This window comes from Erpetoichthys calabaricus, chromosome 4 (genome assembly GCF_900747795.2).
Source record: "Erpetoichthys calabaricus chromosome 4, fErpCal1.3, whole genome shotgun sequence".
Taxonomy (NCBI): Eukaryota; Metazoa; Chordata; class Cladistia; order Polypteriformes; family Polypteridae; genus Erpetoichthys; species Erpetoichthys calabaricus.
In genome coordinates this window covers 304827778-304853105 of record NC_041397.2, presented here as the reverse complement: position 1 = coordinate 304853105, position 25328 = coordinate 304827778, and the positions used below count along the sequence as shown (strand labels likewise).

The following is a 25328-nucleotide window of genomic DNA, read 5'->3' as shown; positions in this document are numbered from 1 at the left end:
AGTATTTTAAAATATATTGGTAGTACTAGGGTGTTGTACCGTGTTAGCCATTATGAATGTAGAGAAAAGCCAAGCAAAATGACACATTTTATTGACTAACTAAAAAGATTACAATATGCAAGCTTTCGAGGCAACTCGGGCACCTTCTTCAGGCAAGATGTCTCTGAAGATTGCCTTAAAAAGGGGCCAATAAAAGCCAATAAAAGGTGTCATTTGGCTTGGCTTTTCTCTACAACATATATTGGTAAATTTCTTTAGTAAATCTCAATATATGGAAACAGCAATAGTTTATATAGCTTACTATATATTTCAGTACACTGCAAGATGTTGCAATATATTTATCCTTACAGAATATTTTAAAATAAATTCATATTGGTGTTGATATTTTTAAAAATGTATTTTACATATATTTCATTTTTGTAATGGCATCCAGTTATTTTATGCTTTACTCAAGGTACACTGAATAAGCCAGCGTTTGAATATCTGAGATGTAATGATGCTAATGTTTGTGAAGTATGTTAATTTTTTTTTCTTGTTGGTTAAAACTCTTATGGTATATCAGAGCAGATTTTCACTGCACAGGCCTTCTGTTTTCTCAGCCAAGTAAGATTACTGAAACAGTTACTGAAAAACCATATAAATGTTTGCATGATACCTTGAACGGCATGTGTGTGGCAGATTCACTGGCAGGATGACACCTGACCTCTTGCTGTATCCAAAAGGTGACATCTATCGCCTTTACACCTGGTGCAGCTGTGTGAGTGGACGTTTCTTGCAGGGAGGGCTTCTGTTCTCTTTCTCCGATGTAGAAACCTCATCCTCATCTGAGCTCACCTCTATTATAGCACGTTTGAATGTAACTTGAGAGAATAAAACTGGAAAAAAATGCAAACCTTTACAAGTACTATAAATTTACATTGGCTGTAACAGACTCAAATCAAATGTATGTTTTTATTCTATAATAGTGACAGTAAGAGCAGCTTACTACTCAAAATGTTAATTCTCAGGAAGTGCCCAGAATCGAACTGATGACCTCTTGATTATGAGTCAGGAGTTCTTACCACTGCACCACCCAATCAGTCGTGTCAGTTTTGTACCCTAACCATTCATCCCATCCACTATCCAACCAGCTATATCCTAACTACAGGGTCACAGCGTTGTGCTGGAGCCAATCCCAGCCAACACAGGGCGCAAGGCAGGAAACAAACCCCAGGCAGGGTGCCAGCCCACCACAGGGTGCGTACACACACACACACACACACACACCAAGCACAAACTAGGGACAATTTACAATCGCCAATGCACCTAACCTGCATGCCTTTGGACTGTGGGAGGAAACCAGAGCACCCAGAGGAAACCCACGCAGACACGGGGAGAACATGCAAACTCCACGTAGGGAGAACCCAGGAAGCAAACCCGAGTCTCCTAACTGCGCGGCATGTACCCTAACCAGATTTTTTTTTTTCCGATTATATTCTTGAATAAAAGCGCACTTGTTTTGTAATACGTGTACCTTTTGTGAAAGTGTTTATTTGATATTTGGTCTTCAGTCTTGGCACATTATAAATTTCATGTCACAATTTTATCACTAGTACTATAACATGAAAAATTTTTCTGTTTTAGATATATGTTCAACATTTCTTGCATTTCTCGCATTTCCTTTCATCCTACATTTACCCAGATCATTGTAGACACGGAACACACATGAAATGCATGTGTTCCAAATAACCATATATTATTTACCCTTTACAATTCCAGGCACCTGACATGCAGATAAACAGACTTGAGCTGGGAGAACTTTTTGCCTGAATTGAGTATTGGCGGTGGGGGGATGAGATAGCATGCTGCTTGTGCCGATCAACACATGTACAAAGCAAAAGACGGGTGCCAAGCAATTTATGGTGGCCTGGGATTACCAAGTTTTTTCGTAGGCTTTTGGGATTCTAGTGTTAAGTGTAATTGTTAAGTAGAGCTCAATATTATTATCTTGCTATATGAATAAAATATAATATTTCCTGAGTACATATTTTATTAAAGATAAAAGTTTGTCTGATCTCAGGGTTGTATCTCAAGAACATGCAAAATATTTGATCAAAATCTGGGTGAGAAAAGTATGGTTTTTTTCCTTGCCAGAATACAAACGAAGGTATATTTTAATTGAAGAGCTCAGTTCCAAAATCAGCTAAGTACAAAAGATAAATTTTGGAGATAAATAGGAAAATCTGGGTCCGTAAGCAGATTTTGAAACTAAATCCCTAAAACTACAGCACTACACTGTTGCAATTAGCAGGTTTTGAAGCTCAAACATATTTTCGGCGCATGACCAACTGCATGAAAAGTCACATGTTCACTAAATTTTACCAAAAGGTGTAATTAGCAGATTTTGGAACTCACATCTTCAATTACTGTCATCAAGCTTCTGCACATATTGAAAAATCTGATCAACCTTACACTTGTTGCATGATTTTATAGTTCTACGTTTATAATGTCCAGACTGATTTTACTTATAAACACAATAAACGTGTTATAATGAATAAAAATGAAATGGAATGCATTTGAGCATGTTTGATTAGAATTTTTTTTTACTCCAATTTAAGCACACCAAGAAATGAACAACTTGACAGACTCCATCACAGATTTCATCCTCATTGGTTTTCCTGGACTTCAAGATTACAAGAACATTCTGTTTGGCTTCTTTTTGGCTCTGTTTTTGGTCACCTGTTCTGGAAACCTTTGCATCCTCGGTTTGGTAATACTCGATCAGCGGCTTCACACACCAATGTATTTTTTTCTATGGAATTTATCTCTGTTAGATGTTCTTATGGTCACAGCAATCACACCAAAAATGCTGGCTGTCTTTTTAGAACATAAAACGATTTCCTTTGCTGCCTGCTTTGTGCAAATGTATATGACAATCTCCTTTGGGTCAACAGAAATTTTACTTGTGGCAGCAATGGCCTACGATCGCTATGTTGCAGTTGTTAAGCCTCTGCATTACAATGTAATTATAAATCTCAAAACCTGCATAGGAATTGCAGCTACCGTTTGGACACTGGGATTTCTTATCCCATTAATACCTGTCACCATGGCCTCTTACTTGCCATTTTGTGGTTCAAATCAAATCATGCACTGTTTCTGTGACTATCCAGCAGTGATCTCCTTAGCCTGTACTGATGTTTCAAGCCATGCGATTGGCTCCCTGTGTCTTGCTCTAATTGTTGTCTATGTACCTTTTATATTTGTGTTGTGGACATATTTAAAAATTATAACTTCTGTAATTAAACTTAAAACACAAGAAAGCCACAAGAAAGCCTTCTCAATGTGTTTTTCTCATGTAATTGTGGTGCTGCTCTACTACATTTCCACTGCCATTGTTTATATTGGATTGAGAATAGACAGCATCTCTTATGACGGACGAATTTTGATTGGAGGACTTAATTATTTTTTTACCCCCATGGTTAATCCGATGGTTTACAGCTTGAGAAACGAAAAGATAAAGGCAGCGGCACAGAAGTATTTCAGGATTTATGTTCTCCTTCCAGAAAAAACACACCCTTCTGTCCGGAGTTGATGATAAAGTCCTCTTAAAATGACTGCTTTAACAATGGAAGCTTGTGCTGTGATATTTTTATTTCAAACAACTTGAAAGTTTACTACTGGCTACAACATTGAGCTGTGCATAAAAAACAAAGTTGGCAGTTCACTTCACAATCCACGGGTTAAGATATCTAAAGAAGAAGACAATTATACAATTATGATTTTTCCATTACTGTAAATATATGTGTTAAATACGTGGACACAACATAAAACATAAAGTTGTTTTACACTACTGTAAACCATAAATTTAACTTTGATGAAATTGATTTTTGCTAAATGAAAAAATACATTTCTTTCTCAGAAATTCAAGTTGTACATTAATAAAATGCAAAAGGTTTATATTTAATGTAGTAATTTAATTTAAGACAAGTTCTATATGAAAAACACAGCATGGTATCAAAGCATACATGTTAAGAAATAGTCATGTGCATGTATAAATATATTTAAAGTCACTTTATATGAAAACATTTTATCACCTGTGTCAGAAAGGTTATGAAATTACCAACTGAAATTCTTATCACCAGGAAGGAATTCCTACAACATCGGACTTCACAGATGACATAGTATACTGAGTATGTAGTATTATGCTTTTGCAAGATAAATTTCTACATACGAAAATAAGAAATTTGACAAACAAGAGGAGACCATTCACTTCATTTGTCGCTCAGTCCCAATATCTCATCCAGGATCTTCTTAAATATTCTCAGGTTTTCCTACAACTCTTTGGGTAAAGAAGTGCTTCCTGGCTTCAGTCTTAAATTCACTTCACCTTAATTTCCATGACTTAATTTCACAGAATTTCTTAATTTCATTACTTCAATCTTCCACTAAAGTCAATCCCATTGAAGCAGATCAGTTATAGAAGTTCACCTCATGGTGTACAACAGGTAATATCTTCATATAAAGGGAGAGCAAAATCTTACATTCAAGTGTTGTCAAAACTCTACTAGAACCGCCACATGTTTTTTCAGGACTATGAACACCAATCCTTGAAAAAAATGAAATACTTGTAAAATATATTTTTAAAAATGTATTACCTATAGTTAATACATTTTAAAATGTTTTAAAATATATTAAACATAGTCAATCCTCAACATTTGTGCATTTAACTTTTGCAACTTCCAAGTATTCATTCAAGTTTTTTTTGCACATATTTGTGCTGTTAATCGCTCTGCACAGTAGAGAAAAAAAATGAGGGATACGATGCGCGGAAGTACCAAATGCTTCACCAAATGAATTGTTAATCCTATTGCTGTAGAGCAAAGAGCTTCTCCTGCATCATTGCATATTTTCATTGTTTTGATTAAAAAATTACGTTTTTCTTACAATTATGCCCGCAAAGTGTAGTGCAAGTCCTTCCAGCACTAACCCAAAGTCTACAACTATAGTGATTTCGCCTCTGGTATCTTTAAAGTTCTTAAGCAGCACATGAATCAGATGTCACAAAAGAATTATGTCAAGCCAGTGTGTCCTTCAAGCTCTCCAATGCCAACCATGAAGGGCAGAGTATTTGATGTGATGTTGACACCTTGTCAGTCTAGGTGGTACCTTCTGACAAAGTTTACTTTTTTTTTTTCTTAATTGAGATGTTAGCACAAAAGCTCACAGAATTCTAGTGAGTGACTAGTGAGAACATTTTTTTTTTGCATTTTACAGATTGTATTTTGTTTGCTGCATTTTATGAGTTATTTCATTGGTTACTATGTTATGAAAAGTGCTTCAAAAATAAGTGTTCTATTATAAAGAATTCTATGCTGAGAGGTGTATTTTCAGCAATCTCTAGTGAAACATTACAGTTTTTGGTGGTCACAGGAACGTAACCCCCATTTCTCATAGGTTCAATAAATTAATCATGTTTTCGACTGTCATGTAAATTCCTGGCAACATAAACACTGTGAAAGTTGAGGAATGACTGTATAAATATATTACAATACATTATAAAATATGCAAATTATTGCCATTTTTGTACAGTGCAGTATGTTTAAAAAAATAAACAAATATATTTCTTAAGGAGTTTTAAAATACTAGTAGTAATACACAGTAAATAGTCCTTAAAATACAATTTAAATATATCTTTACATTTACTCTAAATGTTAGTTATATAACTTAAAATATATTATACAGTATATTATATTTCAAGATAGATATTTGTCTTTTTTATGCGTTGCAATTTCATATTTTTAAAAATATATTAAACTGGCATTAAAAATGTCATCCAATTGATATTGAATCCATCCATCCATCCATTATCCAACCCGCTGAATCCGAACACAGGGTCACGGGGGTCTGCTGGAGCCAATCCCAGCCAACACAGGGCACAAGGCAGGAACCAATCCTGGGCAGGGTGCCAACCCACCGCAGTGATATTGAATTGTTTCTTATATCTAAAAATATTGTAGATCAAACCACAGTTTGACACAGCACAAATTATGAGCTTATTATTAACTAAGTATGAGTGACTGACTTGAACTAACTTTAGTGACTTACAGGGGGTCAACAGTAGAATCCCTGAACCCTACGAAAAACTCATAATCCTGGCCCACCTTAAATTCCTTCGCACCTCTCGATCAGTGTCTTTTGTTTTATGCATGTGTCGATCTGCACAAGCAGCAAGCAGCCTGCTGTCCCATCCCCCTCCTTGACGGCACTCAACTTGGGCAAAAAGAATAAAACTGAATAAAAATCATGACATGTTGATGTGAATGTCCATGTGCGAGGAAAAGTAACATCTTTTACAAGTACCATAAATTTACATAGGATGTTAACAGACTCAAATCAAATGTATGTTTTTATTATACAGTATAATAGTAATAGCAGCTCACTACTCAAAGCGGTGAATGGAGGAACGACCAGAGCTCAAACCCACAACCTCTTTGATTATGAGACTGCAGTTCTTACTTCTGCACCAACCAAGCAGACACTTAACCTTACATGCCCTAACCCAACTTCTTTTTCTTGGATTATATTCTTAATTAAAAGTGGACTAGTTTTGTTATACCTTTTGTGAAAGTGTTTTTTTGATATTTGGACTTCAGTCTTCAAACATAATACACTTCACGTCAACATTTTGACTTTATTACTATAACATGAAAATAGTTTCTGTTCTAGTTAAGTTTTCATCATTTCTTGCCTTGCATTTCCTATCATCCTACATTTACACAGATCGCTGTAGACACGGAACACACATGAAATGTATGCATTCCAAATAACAATATATTATTTACTCTATACAGTTTTAGACACTCCCAGATACACAAACTTTTGTTCTGAAAATTTTGCTTCCGACTTCAGCTGCCTGTGTGGGGGATGAGTGAGCAGGCTGCCTGGTCCCAGTGCTGATTGACACATTTACAAAACAAAGACGCTGATGAAGAGGTGCGAGGCAATTTAAGGTGACCCAGCATTACAATTTTTTTCGTAGGCTTCAGGGATTCTAGTGTTAATCATGTCTGAACTGTTTGATATGTTATTTTAAACTCTGGAGCAGAGGAGTAAATCAATGAAAAACGTGTCTTTGTCTCAGACATTATAGAGGGCACTTACTTTTCTATGAAAAATTGTCTTAAGTAAAATATTTTTATCATCTTTTTTTAATTCCATGGAACACTGGATCAAACATACAATAAAGCCTTAAAACATATCTATTATGTCCATTTTGAAATGGGAAAGATTTTAACTTCAGAAAAAAGCCTTCTGCATTTAATTGGTATGTTTATGAGAACAAAAGAAAACGGTAAATGACACATTTTATTACAGATTCCTTACATTTTTGGGGGGGGGGGGATTTAAGGATATGTTCTGGCTCACTTGTCTTTTCACAGCGACCACAATTTTTGAAATTTCCATTTACAACCCCAAATCAGAAAAAGTTGGGACAATATAGAAAATGCAAATGAACAGAATTTTAAAAACCGCAGTGATTCTTAAATTTACTTTGACTTTTATTTCATCCAGACAGTATGAGCCCAAGATATGTCATGTTTTGTCTGGTCAACTTCATTCCTGCTATTCAGGCCTGCAACACATTCCAAAAAAAGTTGGGACGGGGAAAAATTAGTCCCAGTAATGAGGTAAAATAATGAAATAATGATGGGATTTCAAACAGGTGATGTCAACAGCTGATTGTAATCATGATTTAATACAAAGCAGTACCACGAAAGTCTTTGTCAAAAACTACATGAGAAAAATGTTTGAAATTTTTAAAAACAATATTCACCAAGGAATGACTGAAAGGGATTTGCATATTTATCCCTCTACAGAGCATAATATCACTAAACGAGTCGAGGAATCCAGAGGAATTTAAGTGCATAAAGGGCAAGTGTGCAAGCCTAAGCTGAACACCCATGATCTCTGAATCCCTCAGACTGCAACATCAAGAACCGTCACTCATCAATAGATGATATAACCACGTGGGCAAGGGATTACTTTGGAAAACCTTTGTCAAGCACAACAATACAGAGTTACATTAACAAATGCCACTTCAAATTTTACTATGCAAAAAATTTGCACAGTGTTAACCACGTCTAGAAGTGGCATTGACTTCTCTGGGCACGGAGGCATCTGGGATAGACCATCAAACAGTGGAAGCATGTATTGTTTTCAAACAAAACTGTAATCCACATATTTTTTGGAAGAAATGGATGCTGTGTGCTCCAGACCAACGTTGAAAAGGACTATCCAGACTGTTATCAGTAACAAGTCTGAAAGCCAGGGTCTGCCATGGTATGGAGTTGTGTCAGTGCCCTTGGCAAAGGTCATTTATACTTCTGTGATGTCAGCATTAATGCAGAAAAGTACATTGTGATTTTAGAGCATTATATGCTGCCTTCAAGATGACCTTTTTTTTTCCCCGGGGGTGTCCATGCATTTTTCATCAATGTAAAACCACATTCTACACACATTCCAAAGGCATGGATGTGGAAGAAGAGGGTACAGGTACTGGACTGGCCTTCCTGCAGTCCTCACCTGTCCTCAAAAGAGAATGTGTGGAGAATTTTGAAATGAAAAGTGTGACAACGATCCTGTACTGTGGCACATTTTAAGATGTGTTTGCAGGAAGAATGGGACAAAATAACACCAGAAACACTTCATTGCTTAGTATCCTCAGGGCCAAAACATCTTATAAGTGTTGTGAGAAGGAATGGTGACATTAGAAAGTGGGGAATGTATTTCCATACTGTCCCGACTTTTTCTGATTTTGGGTTGTAAATAAGGAGTTAAAATCACACAAACCCAAGTATGTGTCTGAAGTCATTTGGCTTTCTATTAAAATTAATTCTATCTTGAGATGAAAATAAAAAGTGTTCCACGACACCTGTGTCTGTAGCCTGCTGCACTTCCAAACATGTTCTATGTGAGTTATTGGACTACAGATAAGTGTGTAGCAGGGTCTAAAATTATATTACCTATAGCGTCTATAAAAAGTATTTATCCCCCTTGCAAATTTTCATGTTTATTTATTATTATGCATCATTGAATCACAGCCAATTTAATTTGAATTTTATGACGTGGCTCACCAGAAAAAAGACCCTTTAGTGTGAAAGTGAACACACATCTCTGCAAACTAGTCTAAATTAATTACATATGTAACACAACAGAATTGATCACATAACTATTCACCCTTTTTAATGTAACATCATTAAATCATCGCTGGTACGGCCAATCGGCTTTAGAGGTCTCAGTTCAATGGAGATCACCTGCCTGTAGTCAAGAGATTTCAATTGACAGTTGTCTAAATGCACCTTCTTCTGGAAGGTCCAACTGGTGGGGAGTCAGTATGGTGGCCTAAACTACTTAATGTTCTTAAAGTTAAAATATATTTCCCAGTTCTCAAAATTGCCATGCTGTTAGTTGTTGCATATTGAATGAATGGATTTTGTGACATTTTATTTTTAATACGCATATTAATTTGTGTACAGTGCATGTAGAATACTCTGCAAATTGCATTTTAATATTAATTCACCAAATACTTAGTATGCTGAGATAACTATGTTATCTCAGCATACTATGAGATATGCTGATTTTAACTATGTCTACACAACTACAGCCAAACCTAGTATATCGTTTTAGAATAATAATGTAGTTAATTCCCCAAGCAAATCAATCCTCTTAATTAGAAGGAAACTTACTAAATCTTTTGGGATGGCTTGGAAAGCCAATAAAATGCAATGATCAGCCCCGGCTTGTGTCTTAAAGTTTGGGTTTCTAATAAAGGAAAGGCGGTGACAGAGCTAACTCAGGTATGTATTACTACACAGTATGTCTGTTGTTATATCACATTGTATTCTTTTTACTAAATGTGGAGTTTCAGAAAGTCTTATTTTTACTTATTCACAAGCAGTTCACTATTTTTATTGTAATGTAATTTTAAAAATACACTCCTTGGAAATATTTTTATTTTAAATGTTTAACTGATCATAATAATATATGTTAACAGTACTTTAAACAGGAAAGGAATCCAAAAATTCTCAGAATTGATCAATAGCACAGGAGCAGGGTGTATTTATCAAATGTGCCATAAAGTATCACATGCCTAGAGTCTGGTTACTTACTCCACTGAGTGGCATCATGATGAGTTGATCGGTGGCATATTTCTGGTGTTTATTCTACAATCATGCAGGTGACTTTTCCTCCATGCTACCAGGGAAGACTTTAAACGCACAACGATGTGTTTTTTGACACTGATGGACTTGTTGATAAAGTGTTTTGTCACCCTGTGAACAGATTGTTAATCAGTAACATTACACTGAACTGCTGAGGGAAAATATCAGAATAAAACAACATCCGGAGCAGTGTCTCACCTACACACAACCAGATGGCCAGACAAAACGATTTTTTGATCAAAAACCATGTGGCTGTTGCTTTGCACCCCCCATATTTACCAGATCTCGCTCTGTGTTTCTTCTGTTTCTTCCCAAAATTAAAATGAACGGGCTGAAGTGAAGAATATTAGTTACTATGGAAGTCTTCTTCTTTCGGCTGCTCCCGTTAGGGTTTGCCACAGCGGATCATCTTCTTCCATATCTTTCTGTCCTCTGCATCTTGCTCTGTTACACCCATCACCTGCATATCCTCTCTCACCACATCCATAAACCTTCAGTTACCACAGAAGTAATTTGGGGAAAAAATGTTAAATTCTCTGGACATGGCAAAACAAGATGAGTACAGGAAATGGTAACAAGGATGGGAGAAGCGCTAAGGCAAGTTTATTAAATCTGAAGGAAAGTATTTTAAAGGTAATAAAAGGGAATTGCTGTTTTACAAGAAAGGTTTTTTTAACAGTTCTGGAAATGTTTAACCCCCCCAGTATTACATTTCAGTTTAAAAACAGATCATTATTAAAGAATTAATTAAGATTATGCTTATTACAATCAAGTTTCATATTTCTGCATTCCTTTTCACTGGATAATGTGTCCTAATTACCTCTACTACAAAACTCTCTGCAATCCAGATATTGTAATATTGTTTTAAAAAGAGCAGACAGACAGCCATGTTTATCATTATTAATGTTTAAAATTAGTAACAAAATCCAAAGTTGATTTTTGCATGTTCATAAGTGAAAGAATTGTGTGTGTTGACAAAAAAAGTCTTGTGTGATAAACAACGGTAAACAAAAAGTCATTTATTGTCTCTTTAGATGGCTCTGAGGGTAGGGATCTGCACTGGCAATCGGAAGGCTGCCGGTTCAAATCCTGTAAATGCCAATAGGGACTCTGCTGTGTTGGGCCCTTGAGCAAGGCCCTTAACCTGCAATTACTGATTGCTTTGAGTAGTGAGAAAAGCTCTATATAAATGCAAAGAATTATTATTATTATTAGATCTTCTAGTGTGCCCCAATTTGGACATCTAAACTAATTTGTTTAGCAGCAGAAATGCTAGATTTCTGCCACTTTATTAAGGATTTCTTTGGTTTACTAGCCCATGATACGTCATCACCTTTGATACTCCCACTCCAAAGCATTATGCCATCTTGATCTATAAGCCATCAAGAATAATTGGTTAAACCTGAAGAGAAGCCATAGCGGGATACTTAAACAAAAAAAAACTTTAAAAATCATATAGATAAAAAATTAGTAACTGCCAAATCATTACCATAATAACAACAAAACATATTTCTATAAGTTTATACAAAGATTGCCTTACAAACAGTAAAAGAAAAAACAATATTAGAAAAAAGAAATAACAGCATCAAAACCCTTGATAAACAAAGGGTTACAATAAGCCTCTAAAAAAATGAAATCTATGTAAAATATATTTTAAAAATATTTCAGTACTTCTCTTAATGTATTTGAAAATGTTATAAAATACTTTATGGATACAGTACAGTATGCTGTTATGTATTGTAAAATATGTAAATAAATTTTGGGTTGCATATTGTTTTTTCTAAAAATATAAAAACATATTTCTTCATGTATTAAATACTATGAATAATATGCTGTAAGATACAGTTTAGAAAACAATTACAGTATATTTTAGTAGATGAACTGTGTCACAGCACACATCCATCCATCCATCCATTTTCCAACCCGCTGAATCCGAACACAGGGTCACGGGGGTCTGCTGGAGCCAATCCCAGCCAACACAGGGCACAAGGCAGGAACCAATCCTGGGCAGGGTGCCAACCCACCGCAGGACACACACAAACACACCCACACACCAAGCACACACTAGGGCCAATTTAGAATCGTCAATCCACCTAACCTGCATGTCTTTGGACTGTGGGAGGAAACCGGAGCGCCCGGAGGAAACCCACGCAGACACGGGGAGAACATGCAAACTCCACACAGGGAGGACCCGGGAATCGAACCCAGGTCCCCAGATCTCCCAACTGCGAGGCAGCAGCGCTACCCACTGCGACAGCACACATTCGAAACATATTATTAACCAAATACAAATGATGTATATTGGACCCTGGCAGAGCTGCCTACTTGAACTACTCTTACTGAGTAACTGCAAGTTTAAAATAAATTGTTCTCAAGAACGTGAAATATTTGATCAAAATCTGGGTGAGAGAGGTATGTTTTTTTTCCTCGCCAGAATACAACTAAAGGCATATTTACAATATACTGTCATCCAGCTTCTGCACATACTTTATAGTCTATGCTTATAATGTCCAGACTGATTTTACTTATAAACACAATAAACTTGTTAAAATAAATAAAAATGAAATGGAATGCATGTGGTGTACTTAATTAGTTTTTTTTTTAACTCCAATTTAAGCACGCCAAGCAATGAACAACTTGACAGACTCCATCACAAATTTCATCCTCATTGGATTTCCTGGACTACAAGACTACAAGATCATTCTGTTTGGCTTCTTTTTGGCTATGTTTTTGGTCACCTGTTCTGGAAACCTTTGCATCCTCGGTTTGGTAATACTTGATCAGCGGCTTCACACACCAATGTATTTTTTTCTATGGAATTTATCTCTGTTAGATGTTCTTATGGTCACAGCAATTACACCAAAAATGCTGGCTGTGTTTTTAGAACATAATACAATTTCCTTTGCTGCCTGCTTTGTGCAAATGTATATGATCATCTCCTTTGGGGCAACAGAAATTTTACTTGTGGCAGCAATGGCCTACGATCGCTATGTTGCAGTTGTTAAGCCTCTGCATTACAATGTAATTATTAATCTCAAAACCTGTATAGTAATTGCAGCTACTGTTTGGATGCTGGGATTCCTGATGCCATTAATACCAGTCACCTTGGCCTCTTATTTGCCATTTTGCGGTTCAAATGAAATCATGCACTGTTTCTGCGACTATCCCACGGTGATCTCTTTAGCCTGTACTGATGTTTCAAGCCATGCCATTGGTTCCCTGTGTCTTGCTCTAATTGTTGTCTATGTACCTTTTATATTTGTGTTGTGGACATATTTAAATATTATAACTTCTGTAATTAAACTTAAAACAGAAGAAAGCCACAAGAAAGCCTTCTCAATGTGTTTTTCTCATGTGATTGTTGTGCTGCTCTACTACATTTCCACAGCCATTGATTATATTGTGTTGAGAGTAGACAGCATCTCTTATGATGGACGTATTTTGATCGGAGGACTTAATTATTTTTTTACACCGATGGTTAACCCAATGATTTACAGCTTGAGAAATAAGAAGATCAAGGCAGCTGCACGGAAGTATTTCAGGATTTACGTTCTCCTTCCAGAAAAAACACACCCTTCTGTCCAGAGCTGATGATAAATTCCTCTTAAATAGGACGGCTTTAACAGTGGAAGCGTGTGCTTTGATTATAATGTACTTTACTCTAAAACACTGTCACTAACAATTTATATTTCAAACACCTGGAGAATTTATTACTGGCTACAGTACTCAGCATAAAACACAAAAATAGCAGTTCTGTGACCCTGTGAGGTATTTTCTGCAAAAAAGAAAATTAAAATTACAAAATGAAAAAGCAATGTCTCGTTTGCAATTTTATTGTCAAAGTCTGCAGGCAAGAATTCTGCAAAAAGTCAAATGAAATAACCCCATTGTGCTTTCATTTATGTGCAAGAATGCTGCAAAAATTAAAATTTAAATGAAATAACCCCATTTGAATTTTCAGTTTCAGACTGAACAGCAATGAAGCTGCAAAAGGGAAAAGTAAAACGTGTTTTCACTCTGCATTTTCATATTTAGGTTCTCAATATTTAAATAGTGTGGGTCAAAGGGTGGGCGTTGCACCACGATTTCCCTCAGTTCTTTGTCTTTCGTAGCTGTAAAGCCACTTTGATCGATAGAATACTTCTCGTCCTGACTGTGTTTAATTCACATGATTTTGATCTTCACAGTGACACCGTCTCACAAAATCTGAAGACCTTGCACAATTGTAGTTCTGAAGTGATAAATGTGCTATTTAATTACAACATTTAACATCACAGAAATTAGCCTTTAGTACAACATAATTTACTGTGGTGGGCTGACGCCCTGCCTTGGGTTTGTTTCCTGACTTGTGCCCTGTGTTGGCTGGGATTGGCTCCAGCAGACCCCCGTGACCCTGTAGTTAGGATATAGCGGGTTGGAAGATGGATGGATGGACATCATAATTTACATTTATTTACACTGAAGTGGAAATATGGAGCTTTGAATTTTTGCAGTATTATAATGTAGAGGGCCGCAATGGCAGGATTCGCTGTTCTTTACGTGGTTCTTTGAGTGGCTCGTTATCCTTAAAAGGACTGCTTGCCTTTTGCCGCACTAGTTGGAAAAGCCTGTGCAGCTGTGTAGAGCTGCTCACAGTATGGGGGTGAAAAGATCAAAATCACGTGAATTAAATACAGTCGAAGAGAGAAGTATTCTATCGATCAAAGTGGTTCTATAGCTACAAGGCACAAAGAATTGTGGGAAATTGAGGTACAAAGCCCCACCCATTGACCCACACTATTTGCATGTTGAGAACTTGAAAATGAAAATGCTGACTGGAAATGAGTTTTACTTTTCATTTTTGAAGCTTTATTGCTGTTCAGCCTGAGAATAAAATGGCAAATGGGGTTATTTCATTTTAATTTTAATTTTTTAACAGCATTCTTGCATGCAGACTTAGAAAATGAAATTGCACAAGAGAGGTTGTATTTTCATTTTAGAATTTTCTTTTTTTTTTTTTTTTTGCAGAAAATACCTCCCATACTATGACTGATGCGCTGTAAGATCCTGAGGGAGTCACTTCACTAGGTCTTGTGTTAAGACATACAAACAAGGAGACAATTGTACTACAGTAATCCCTCGCTATATCGCGCTTCGCCTTTCGCGGCTTCACTCTATCGCGGATTTTATATGTAAGGATATTTAAATATATATCGCGGATTTTTTGCTGGTTCGCGGATTTCTGCGGACAATGGGTCTTTTAATTTCTGGTACATGCTTCCTCAGTTGGTCTGCCCAGTTGATTTCATACAAGGGACGCTATTGGCAGATGGCTGAGAAGCTACCCAACTTACTTTTCTCTCTCTCTCTCTTGCGCTGACATTCTCTGATCCTGACGTAGGGGGATTGAGCAGGGGGGCTGTTCGCACACGATACGGACGCTCGTCTAAAAATGCTGAAAGATTATCTTCACGTTGCTCCCTTCTGTGCAGCTGCTTAGTGAAGCGACATGCTGCACGGTGCTTCACATACTTAAAAGCTCAAAGGGCACGTATTGATTTTTGACTGTTTGTTTTTCTCTGTCTCTCTCTCTCTCTCTCTCTCTCTCTGCTCCTGACGGAGGGGGTGTGAGCTGCCGCCTTCAACAGCTTTGTGCCGCGGTGCTTCGCATACTTAAAAGCCAAACAGCCCTATTGATTTGTTTGCTTTTCTCTATCTCTCTGACATTATCTGTTCCTGACGCGCACTCCTTTGAAGAGGAAGATATGTTTGCATTCTTTTAATTGTGAGACGGAACTGTCATCTCTGTCTTGTCATGGAGCACAGTTTAAACTTTTGAAAAAGAGACAAATGTTTGTTTGCAGTGTTTGAATAAAGCTCCTGTCTCTCTACAACCTCCTGTGTTTCTGTGCAAATCTGTAACCCAAGCATGACAATATAAAAATAACCATATAAACATATGGTTTCTACTTCGCGGATTTTCACCTTTCGCCGGGGGTTCTGGAACGCAACCCCCGCAATGGAAGAAGGATTACTGTACTCTGATTTTTTCGATTACTGTGAATAAATGTGTTAAGGAAATAGACACAACATAAATTGTCATTTTGTTTTGCACTACCCTGATTTAGAATTCATGTTGGTGAAATCAATTTTTGCAAAAAGAAAAAATAAATTTAATTCCTAGAAATTCAAGGTATACCTTAATAAAATTGAACATGTTTGTATGTAATGTAGTCGACTTAAGTTAATTGAAATTCAAAGTATGTTTTCAAAGCATGCCAGTTAAGTATTAGTTGAGTATGTGCAGATAAATATTTAGTGCCTCTTTGTATTAAAATTACAAAAAATAATTTAAAAAGTTGTTATCTAGGTAAGAAATTTTATGAAATTACCAACCAAAATGCTAATGGCAAACAAGGATATTCCTACAGGATCGAACTTCACAGATGAGTATATCGAGCTACCTTCAGTTCTTCTGTCACCCCAATATTGCATTACACATATGCAAGATAACTTCATGACTTTGTTCTTCCGCTGAAGTCAATCCCATTGAAGCAGATCAGGTATAGGAAGCTCTGCTTATGGTGTGCAGAGGACATTGTCATCATGTGAATGGAAAGCAAGATTTTGTATTCAAAAGTTATTGACACTCTTTAAAAGAAGAATTCAGTATTCTTTCAAGTCAAATCTGTTTGCCATGGAAAATTATGTCCTTAAGTGAAACATTTTGATTTTTAAAGTGGGCACTGGTTTAAGCATAAAACAAAAGCCTTAAAACTTACAAATATGTCCACTATGAAGTAGCAACGGTTCTGATTTCAGAAAACAGACCTTCTGTTTATGACAGCAAAAAGAAATTGGAAGTGACATATTCTGGCACAGATTCTTGCCTTTTTTTTCTGACATAAGGATACGTTCTTATTCACTTGTCTGTTCACAGCGACTACAATGGGTTAAGTTTTCATGTAAATAAAGAAGTAACAGCACTGAACCAAGTACATGTCAAAGCTGTTTTGTGCAACATTGCCTTTCTATTACAATGGATAGCAAAAGTGCATATCAAGGATGTGAAAATAGAAAAATCAAGTATTTACAGTTTTCATCAAACCTCCTGGTCATTCATGATACTTTGCAGTTATGGCTCATAAAGCTTTGATTAGATGTGAACTTCCTAATAAAGAACCCTGTGGCGATCACTTTTTCAATTATGTCTACTTCAAGTCCAAGTCATGTTACTTGAGTTTTTCCAATTTTCAGTAGTAGTCTTCATTTATGTACATAATCACAGAGAGCTACAGGCAATCAACTTTGCACTTCTGTGAAGCCAACTATATAATGTGAAACACCCAGTAGCTAACTGCAACTAGTCCACGACTCGCTCTGACAAAATCAAACAGGTTTGAATGCCAAGTCCAGCTATTGCCTGTATGCAGAATGGAGTGTCTTCCCTAGATGAGCATGTGTTTTCCTCACTCCTGTCCCAGAGCGGTGCAGACTAGAAACTTGTGATTGACTGGCACCAAGTCCACAGCATTTTCATCTTTAATCCTAGTGCCGGCCAGCATTCTAACAACATGTTGGTGCTGGCCCCTCATTTATATGTGAACTTGTAGCTGGCATGAGATGTGCTCATCAGGACAATGGAGAAATGTCCTTTGTAGTTATAAAATATGCATCCTGAGTGTGCAGGTGGCTGCACATGAATAAGCTTTCCATCATAGGGCATCCAGGCAGTGTGGCATTCAATATAATTCATTAGCTATCACCCTCCATTGCTCTTCTGTTGTTGGTGTATTAAAGAAAACAAATAAATGCACATTTATATATAAATACATGTGTGCACTCAAACCTAAACAACGATTCCAACTGCTGTCTGGGAAAAATAATAGATGCACTGGCATTGCTCTATTTATGGGCATATTTTTTCAACCTGCTTTTGTGCTGTATTACCTTTAAAGATTTTAATTTCAGAACTTTATTAAGGGTGGCACCATGGCGCAGTGATAGCGCTGCTGCCTCACATTTAGGAAACCTTGTTGGAGTTTGCATGTTCTCCCCGTGTCTGCGTGGGTTTCCTCTGGGCGCTCCGGTTTCCTCCCACAGCCCAAAGACATGCAGGTTAGGTGGATTGGCGATCCTAAATTGTCCCTAGTGTGTGCTTGGTGTATGGGTGGCAGAGTTATTATAGTTTTGACTATTTTTGCTAGTTTTTATTTTTATATTACTTCAGGTCTTAATTTTAGTTTTAATTTAGTTTTCGTTAGCCTTCATGCCATATTTTTAGTTTTAGTTTAGTTTTTATTTTACAAAGTCATTTTTATTTTATTTTTATATTTATTAGTTTCAGTTTTAGTTTTAGTAATTATAGTATGGTTAAAGCAATTTTGTGGAGGTTAATTTTTGCGCCACAATGAGAGAACTGTAGACTTAATAATTTTGGAAATAACATTTATTTAATATCAGTAGAAACCTATAGGTATGTCCTGTTAAAAAACAAACAAAAATAAACCCAGATACTGAATTTGAACTGACTGTGGAACACACTGCAGTTTTGCATGCAAAATAGTAATCCTAATTTAAATGGTATAATTGAAACAACAAATGCTTCTTTCTCCTTTGCACAATTTACTAAAGCCCCACCATAACAGTGATACAAAACAGCCTGACTGATTCAATTATACATCTTTCTGTTAATTTTCAAGAAAACTCTGTGCTCTAGAGAAGTGGTCATTCTGTTTCGCAATCCAGATGACAACTGTCCACAAACTGAAAATATGCGTTCAACAAATGCTTGTGAGGCCGGGGCACACACAAGGTCCAAAGCCACAGGGCTAAGTTTAGGATACACAGCCACCCTGGCTTGCCAGAACTGAAGAGGATTTCCAGTAAAATCCCCCAGCCTAACCTCCTCCTGATATTTCTGCATTTCAAGTGGAGCACTTTCAGATGGCCAAGGCTGGTTTTCAGGGTTTAAGCTATTTATTTTATTAGCCAAGTACTTGTATTTCTGAAGGACTGTAATGTTTGCTGAAACGGCTACTGTTTGTGTAGACTCATCTTGTTGTGCTTCTATGGTGTGATTGTGTTTCGCTGCCTCGGTCAATACAAATAACTCTGCTGTTCTTTTCAAAGATATTAGTTCAGGAGACTGTAGGGTTAGAGAGACAGTTGGATCCATTAGACATGCGGCTGCAGGGACTGGATCAAATTGGTCACTAATGGGATCTAACAGACATGTAAAACGTTGGCGCAAACACTTGAGAAGAGCTTGTGCCAAATTTTTCTCTCCACTAGTTGACTGGAGATGTGCCTCCAGGTTTAGCAGGGAAGGTATCACCTCTGACAGAGACTGGCTATCTGTTTGAAGCTGATCTGTGTGCATACCAAATGGCTCCAATACTTTAAGTTGGTTTTCCAACTTGGCCCAATCACTGGTTAACAGTGTATCTATCCCGAGTTCATCAAGAACCTCATTAAGTGTAGCTTTAGTTTCCAGAAGTCGCTTCAGCATGTCAAGTGTACTGTTCCACCGTGTGGGGCAGTCACGAATCAGTGTTCGGCCACACCTTTAGAAACAAACAGAGAATAATGTTATTGTAATGAAAAGGTAAGAAGTTTAAACAAAATAATCACTTATTCCTAGTGCATCATAGAATAAGTAAATTATAATTTTGGTCAAAGCCACTATTATTATTATTATTATTATTATTATTATTATTATTATTATTATTATTAGTCACTATTGGTGTGAATTTCCCCTTGGGATTAATAAAGTATCTATCTATTTATCTATCACCACTGTGGTTGCAGGATTTTGTTTTGTTCAGTTTCACAGTCAAAGAGTCATCTTACCTCTGTAACTGATCTCATTTAATAAGCTGGCCTCATTTTCTCTTCTCATATTCAGAAAAGCTTTAAAGTGTGATTTTTTTTTTTAAAATAAAATATTTAGAAATATTGTCTTTTTCTATAGTACAAATGTCAATTCTTTGTGATTTTCCAATTAATTTGTTCTTTTTCTGTCTAGTTTAATCCCATAATTGTACCATGATAATAAGCAGACACTGGGGCAAACAATGTTGAATGCTAAAAGCTGTCTGCCTGCCACAGCTTTTCCAACAATAGTAAATAATGGAATACATAACCAGAAAAACTGGAAATGAAAAATTATGACAATGATAAAATTCTTAAAAACCAAGATAAAAAGAAATTAAATTGTTACTGTGTACCATACTATGTACCAATGCCTGATGCAGTCTAATAACATTTTTCCAAATTTAGTTTTATAATTTGTATATGGACACCAAATCTGGACAATAACTGCTCAATTAGGCTAGGAGTTCAATTAAAAACAAAACATGGCTGTAATGAAAACCTGCAGTCACATGGCATTCCCAGGATTGAGTTTGAGAACAATTTGTCTATGGGATTACTTACTAAATATTAATACATAAATATCTCAAGCCAGTTAGTATTATAAAACAGGCTAAAGTCACACCTTTTAATCATTTGCTCATTTGCTACCGAAGATTTCCTGACAGAATGAATAAGGTTCCTGGCTTTGTTAACAGCAGAACTGGCTCCTGATTGTTTCATGGCATCTTTCAATGCAAGCTGAAGTGTGTGTGCCATACAAGGCATACGTCGAAACCTGGATATGTCTCCGTCTTGAAAGAAGTCTGTTGATTCTGTTAAGTAATCAAATAAATCACAGTTCAGCTTAATGTGTTTTAGGAAATGTTTTTTCTTGGTTCAATTTTGTCTTTTCTCCAATGTAGATTTTATGTATATTATTTATTACATGTTATTTAATTTTATATATTTGTTTTTTTTCAGTCTTGTAAAAAACTTAAAGCTGCATTGAATCATTTGAAATAAATAATAGTTTTTATTATTTATTTTACAAACAGCCTCCAGAATCATCTATTAAGTTTAATCTATAAATATAACACTACAAAAGAAATAATTTTTAAATATGATAATTTATAACTATTTTACCAAGACTAATTAAAATGTAATGTGCTGTATAAATGTGCTAATGTGTTATATTATTACAAAATATAACAGACTAGAGAGACAATGGATACATATTGGATGGTTTGCTGACCATTTATCATACATGCCACAATCTTGCTGCCTGAAACAAAAAGTATCAAGCAGGATATACTGAGCTACTTAGCCAATATTTTTTAACTTACCTTGATCAGAGACGCTCATCTCTTCTTCCTCTGTATCCGAGTCCGACTCAGATTCAGTTGAATCCAGCTCGATGAACTGCTGTGCAGAATATTCTCCTTGCCTCCGCGCTTTCCGTAGTATATCTATAGCTTTTACTATGTTTGCTCCATTGTCTGTCACTATAATCATAACCTTGTCTTCTGTTATGTCCCACTCATCCAGAGTACTGTCGATAGCGTTTGCCAAAGCTTGTCCCGTATGCGGATGACATATGCGTCGTAAACTTAACAAAGCATGCTGTGCTTGGTTTGTTGGTGAATGATAAAAGCATGCAGAAATTCCCAAAAACGAAGCCGTCAGACCCCTTTTACTCCATCCGTCTATACAAAGGGTTAGTTTCCGAGCTTGTTGGACCATTTCTTTGATACGCTGTGTTGCTGTATTCATTTTATGTACGATGAGCGCATTTATTCGTGCAGCATGTGGCATGCTAAATTTGGGATCAAGAGAGGAAACAAATTTTCTGAATGAAGGCAAGTCACACAGCCTAGTAGACATGCCAGTTTCAATAAACAAGTTTACTTGGGCGTCTTCGCGTTTTTGGTGTTCAGCTGAGTTTGTACCCCAATTTGCTGTCCTCTGCAAACACGATGTTAATGTCTGCTGTCTTGTATGATGTGTACTAGAGGTTGCATGTATACTCAAATTGCACTCGCTTTGCAGCCTTTCTTTTTCTTTACCCAGAAATATCTCGTATGCTAATTTGTGATAGCTATTTAGGTGCACTTTAAGGTTTGTTGGGTTTTTACCTTTAATCTGTACAGCACACAACGCACCCTGCTCCAACACTATGCACTTACTGTTGTTGCTTTCAGCATTATATTCGAAAAACTCCCATACGGCGCTGTGTCGTTTTCTTCCGGACATGTTGATCGCTGATACCCTCTGGTCAGATAAAGTTTATATACTGAATTTCACCACCTACAGGGCAGGACCGGAAGTTTATGAAAATGCAAAAATAGATTCTGCCGCGTTCTTTCAGACATGTTCAGATTTTTTTAGAAATTATTATTTTATTTCACTTAGTCTTTTAAGCTACTGTAATCGTTCCGTATCGTTTTAGTTTTTCGTCTCAGTTTTGTTATTTATTTTATTTCAGTTTACGAAAATGTTTTTTCATTAATAGTTTCAGTCTTCGTTTTCGTTTTAGTTTACGATTATTACCTTGATGGGTGGGTGGGTGTGTGTATGTGTGTGTGCTCTGCGGTGGGCTGGCGCCCAGCCCGGGGTTTGTTTCCTGCCTTGCACCCTGTGTTGGCAGTGATTGGCTCCAGCAGACCCCCGTAACCCTGTAGTTAGGATATAGCGGGTTGGATAACGGATGGAGGACTTTATTAATTGCTTCACATGTTATCATCACAATATGGGACAACGTGGTTCTCCCAATTCAATACTAGAAACCTAAATGCTTGAAACTCTCACCTGAATAAAAGACACACAAAAAAAAGTGAATAACTTAAAATAAAATACGGCCTTAAAATATACCTATACTTTACATATATACAGTACATATAATACATTATTGGTATCAAAGACAAAGCCTAAATTGTGTGCTGATTCGCTAAAAATAATGTTAAAACAAACAAAGTTAATAAGTGATAACAATATTTTTGCAGTCTGCATCATTCCCCCAATAAATAAAATGGTAATTTTTGCAGTATTCAGGGACAAGTAGTTATTATCTATCCACTCTTTTAACTCGCTGACACTATTACTATTATGGATGCTACTGGAGAAATGTCATTTGCTTTAAAAGGAAGATATAGATAGACATCATCTGCAAATGAGTTAATGTGAATGTTTTGTCTTCTAAAAACAGTTTCCAAACTAATCATATAAAGTGAAAATGTTAAAAGTTTGAGTATCGAGCTCTGCGAGACACCATATTTAATTTCTGAATGTAATGACAGGGTGCTGACAGCACATTTCTGTACATAACTGAAATCAATCTGACAAACATCAACTAGACCAAATGAGGATGGTGTTTGAAAGCCTAAGATCATTTTCCAGCTTATAAGACAAAATAGAGTGGTCAAAGGCTGCACTTAAATTTAACAATGTAATTAATGAAACATTTCTTTCATGAGAGGGTATTAAAGTGTCATTTACATTCATATCTCTGAGCTCCTCATTTTCCAGTCTTTTTTCCCAAAACATGTCATTCCATTATCCTTCCTCTTCTTTATCTCCAACTCAGGTCTGCCTACAGGACACGTGTAATTTGTCATTCTTCTCAGTTACCAATCAATTACCAAGCTCAATTACCAGCTTGTTCTATTACGCTTGTTTCTGCGGATTTAAAAATCCTCCTTTTAACATATGAAGCTTTAAATGGTCAAAGTTCTGCTTACTTATCTAAACCTATCATTACTTACAAACCAGAGGTCGAGCTTTTAGTTACAGGGCCTAGAAGCTGTGGAATGGTCTGCCTGCTACTATAAGAGGGGCACCTTCCGTCTCTGCTTTTAAAGTTGCTGAAGACTCGCAACTTCAGTTTAGCATATCCTGACTAGAGCTGCTGATTAGCTGTGAAAACTGTATGTCTGTTGTTAATCATTAGTACTAAAACATAAGTAATATAATATTTACAATTTGTTACTAGCACGCACCTACTCTGCTCTCATCTTGGTAATCAGATGTGGCACTTGGTGCCACTGCTCTACTGCCAAGTTGTTTGCTTGCCTTTGGAAAAGTCAACTCTGATAAAGGAGCACCAGAATCATTGGCTTGAATGGTCCTTTCATCAGATTGGCCAATCCCAGCATTGACTCAGCTGTGGAATAGCCAGTAGGTGGGAGGCAGCTTGTTGGCAGAGGTCTCCAGGAATCTGAACAAATCTGGATCCTCATATGTGATGTAATATATTCTTGCATTTTGCTTTGTAGTTTGTACTATTACTATTGTACTGTTGTATTGTATTCCTGAGGTGGAAATGATAGATTAACCATCTAGATCTGTGAAGAGGATTGTGTTCTGTTTTGTATGTTGTATTTATCGTATGTTTTGAAACCCATTACATGTCCAAACTACCTAGGAAGGGGTCTCTCTCTGAATTGCCTTTCCCAAAATTTCTTGCAATTTTTTTGTCTCTACAAGGGCATTTTTTGGAAGTTTTTTTCTTGTCTTCTTAGGGAGTCAAAGCTGGGTGGGCTGTCACAAAACAGGGCCCGCAGTACTCCTTGTATAATTTTGGGCTATACAAGAAATAAATTGTTGTTCTTGTTGCTGTGTATGGCATACAATATTGTTTTTTGTTCATTGGACTTTTTTTTACCCATAGATTGCATTTTTTTAGTAGGTCCAGATTGTGATCTGCTTAGTAAACTTTGCAAACGTAACACGTTGGAAATTTTCTTCAACACGTTCTGTCCTCGTGTGCTCTTCTATTCCTTGCTGTCCCCAGTTATTACTGCTTTTTGATTTTTCCTCGTTTTTACTTTCTGTTTTTCATCAGCGTGTTATTTCTTTGTGCCCATCTGCTGCCAGAAATCCTGCTGGACTCTAGGTGGAAGAATCCTGCTGGTATATCTTTTGCTCTAGTTTTTTTATGATTTGAGGTTGGGTGAGAGAGGGGGGAGCTGAAAGGTCATAATTCTGTTTGTGTTGCATGTTTCTTTCTTGATATTGTTACATCTTTTATATTCTTAAATAATTTGATATATTTCAATTAAAAGTTGTTACAAAAAATGTCTTTTACAACACAGGTTAGAGCTCTTTCAGTACTGTGACTAAAGTTTCTCTGTGCTTTTTCGCTGGTCTAGATTGTTTTCCAAACTTACGATTTAGCTTCTTAAAAAAATTTACAAATTTGGATGAAGAGTTACAATCCAGATGTCACATTACTCTTGTTTTTTATTTTGTGATTGAACTGGTAAAGGCAGGGCGGCACGGTGGTGCAGTGGTAGCGCTGCT

At 36.5% G+C, this 25328-nt stretch overlaps 3 protein-coding genes across 3 annotated transcripts; 2 read left to right on the top strand and 1 right to left on the bottom strand.

Moving 5' to 3' along the window:
- The first annotated feature begins 2601 nt into the window (after positions 1–2601).
- On the top strand, positions 2602–3571 carry LOC114641201 (olfactory receptor 6N2-like). Its single transcript, XM_028790291.2, has one exon. It carries the CDS (start codon positions 2609–2611, stop codon positions 3569–3571), a length of 963 nt encoding a protein of 320 aa, XP_028646124.1. The 5' UTR covers positions 2602–2608.
- Positions 3572–12827: 9256 nt separating this feature from the next.
- LOC114641200 (olfactory receptor 6N1-like) lies at positions 12828–13924 on the top strand. The gene has a single exon (XM_028790290.2). It carries the CDS (start codon positions 12828–12830, stop codon positions 13788–13790), a length of 963 nt encoding a protein of 320 aa, XP_028646123.1. The 3' UTR covers positions 13791–13924.
- A 4925-nt stretch (positions 13925–18849) lies between these two features.
- LOC114641234 (zinc finger BED domain-containing protein 4-like) lies at positions 18850–22397 on the bottom strand. The gene is made up of 2 exons (XM_028790318.2): positions 20677–22397; positions 18850–19744 (listed from the first exon to the last, which is right to left on the bottom strand). The coding sequence occupies exons 1-2, from the start codon at positions 20817–20819 to the stop codon at positions 18850–18852; spliced, it is 1038 nt and encodes a 345-aa protein (XP_028646151.2). The 5' UTR covers positions 20820–22397.
- Between the last annotated feature and the right edge of the window lie 2931 nt (positions 22398–25328).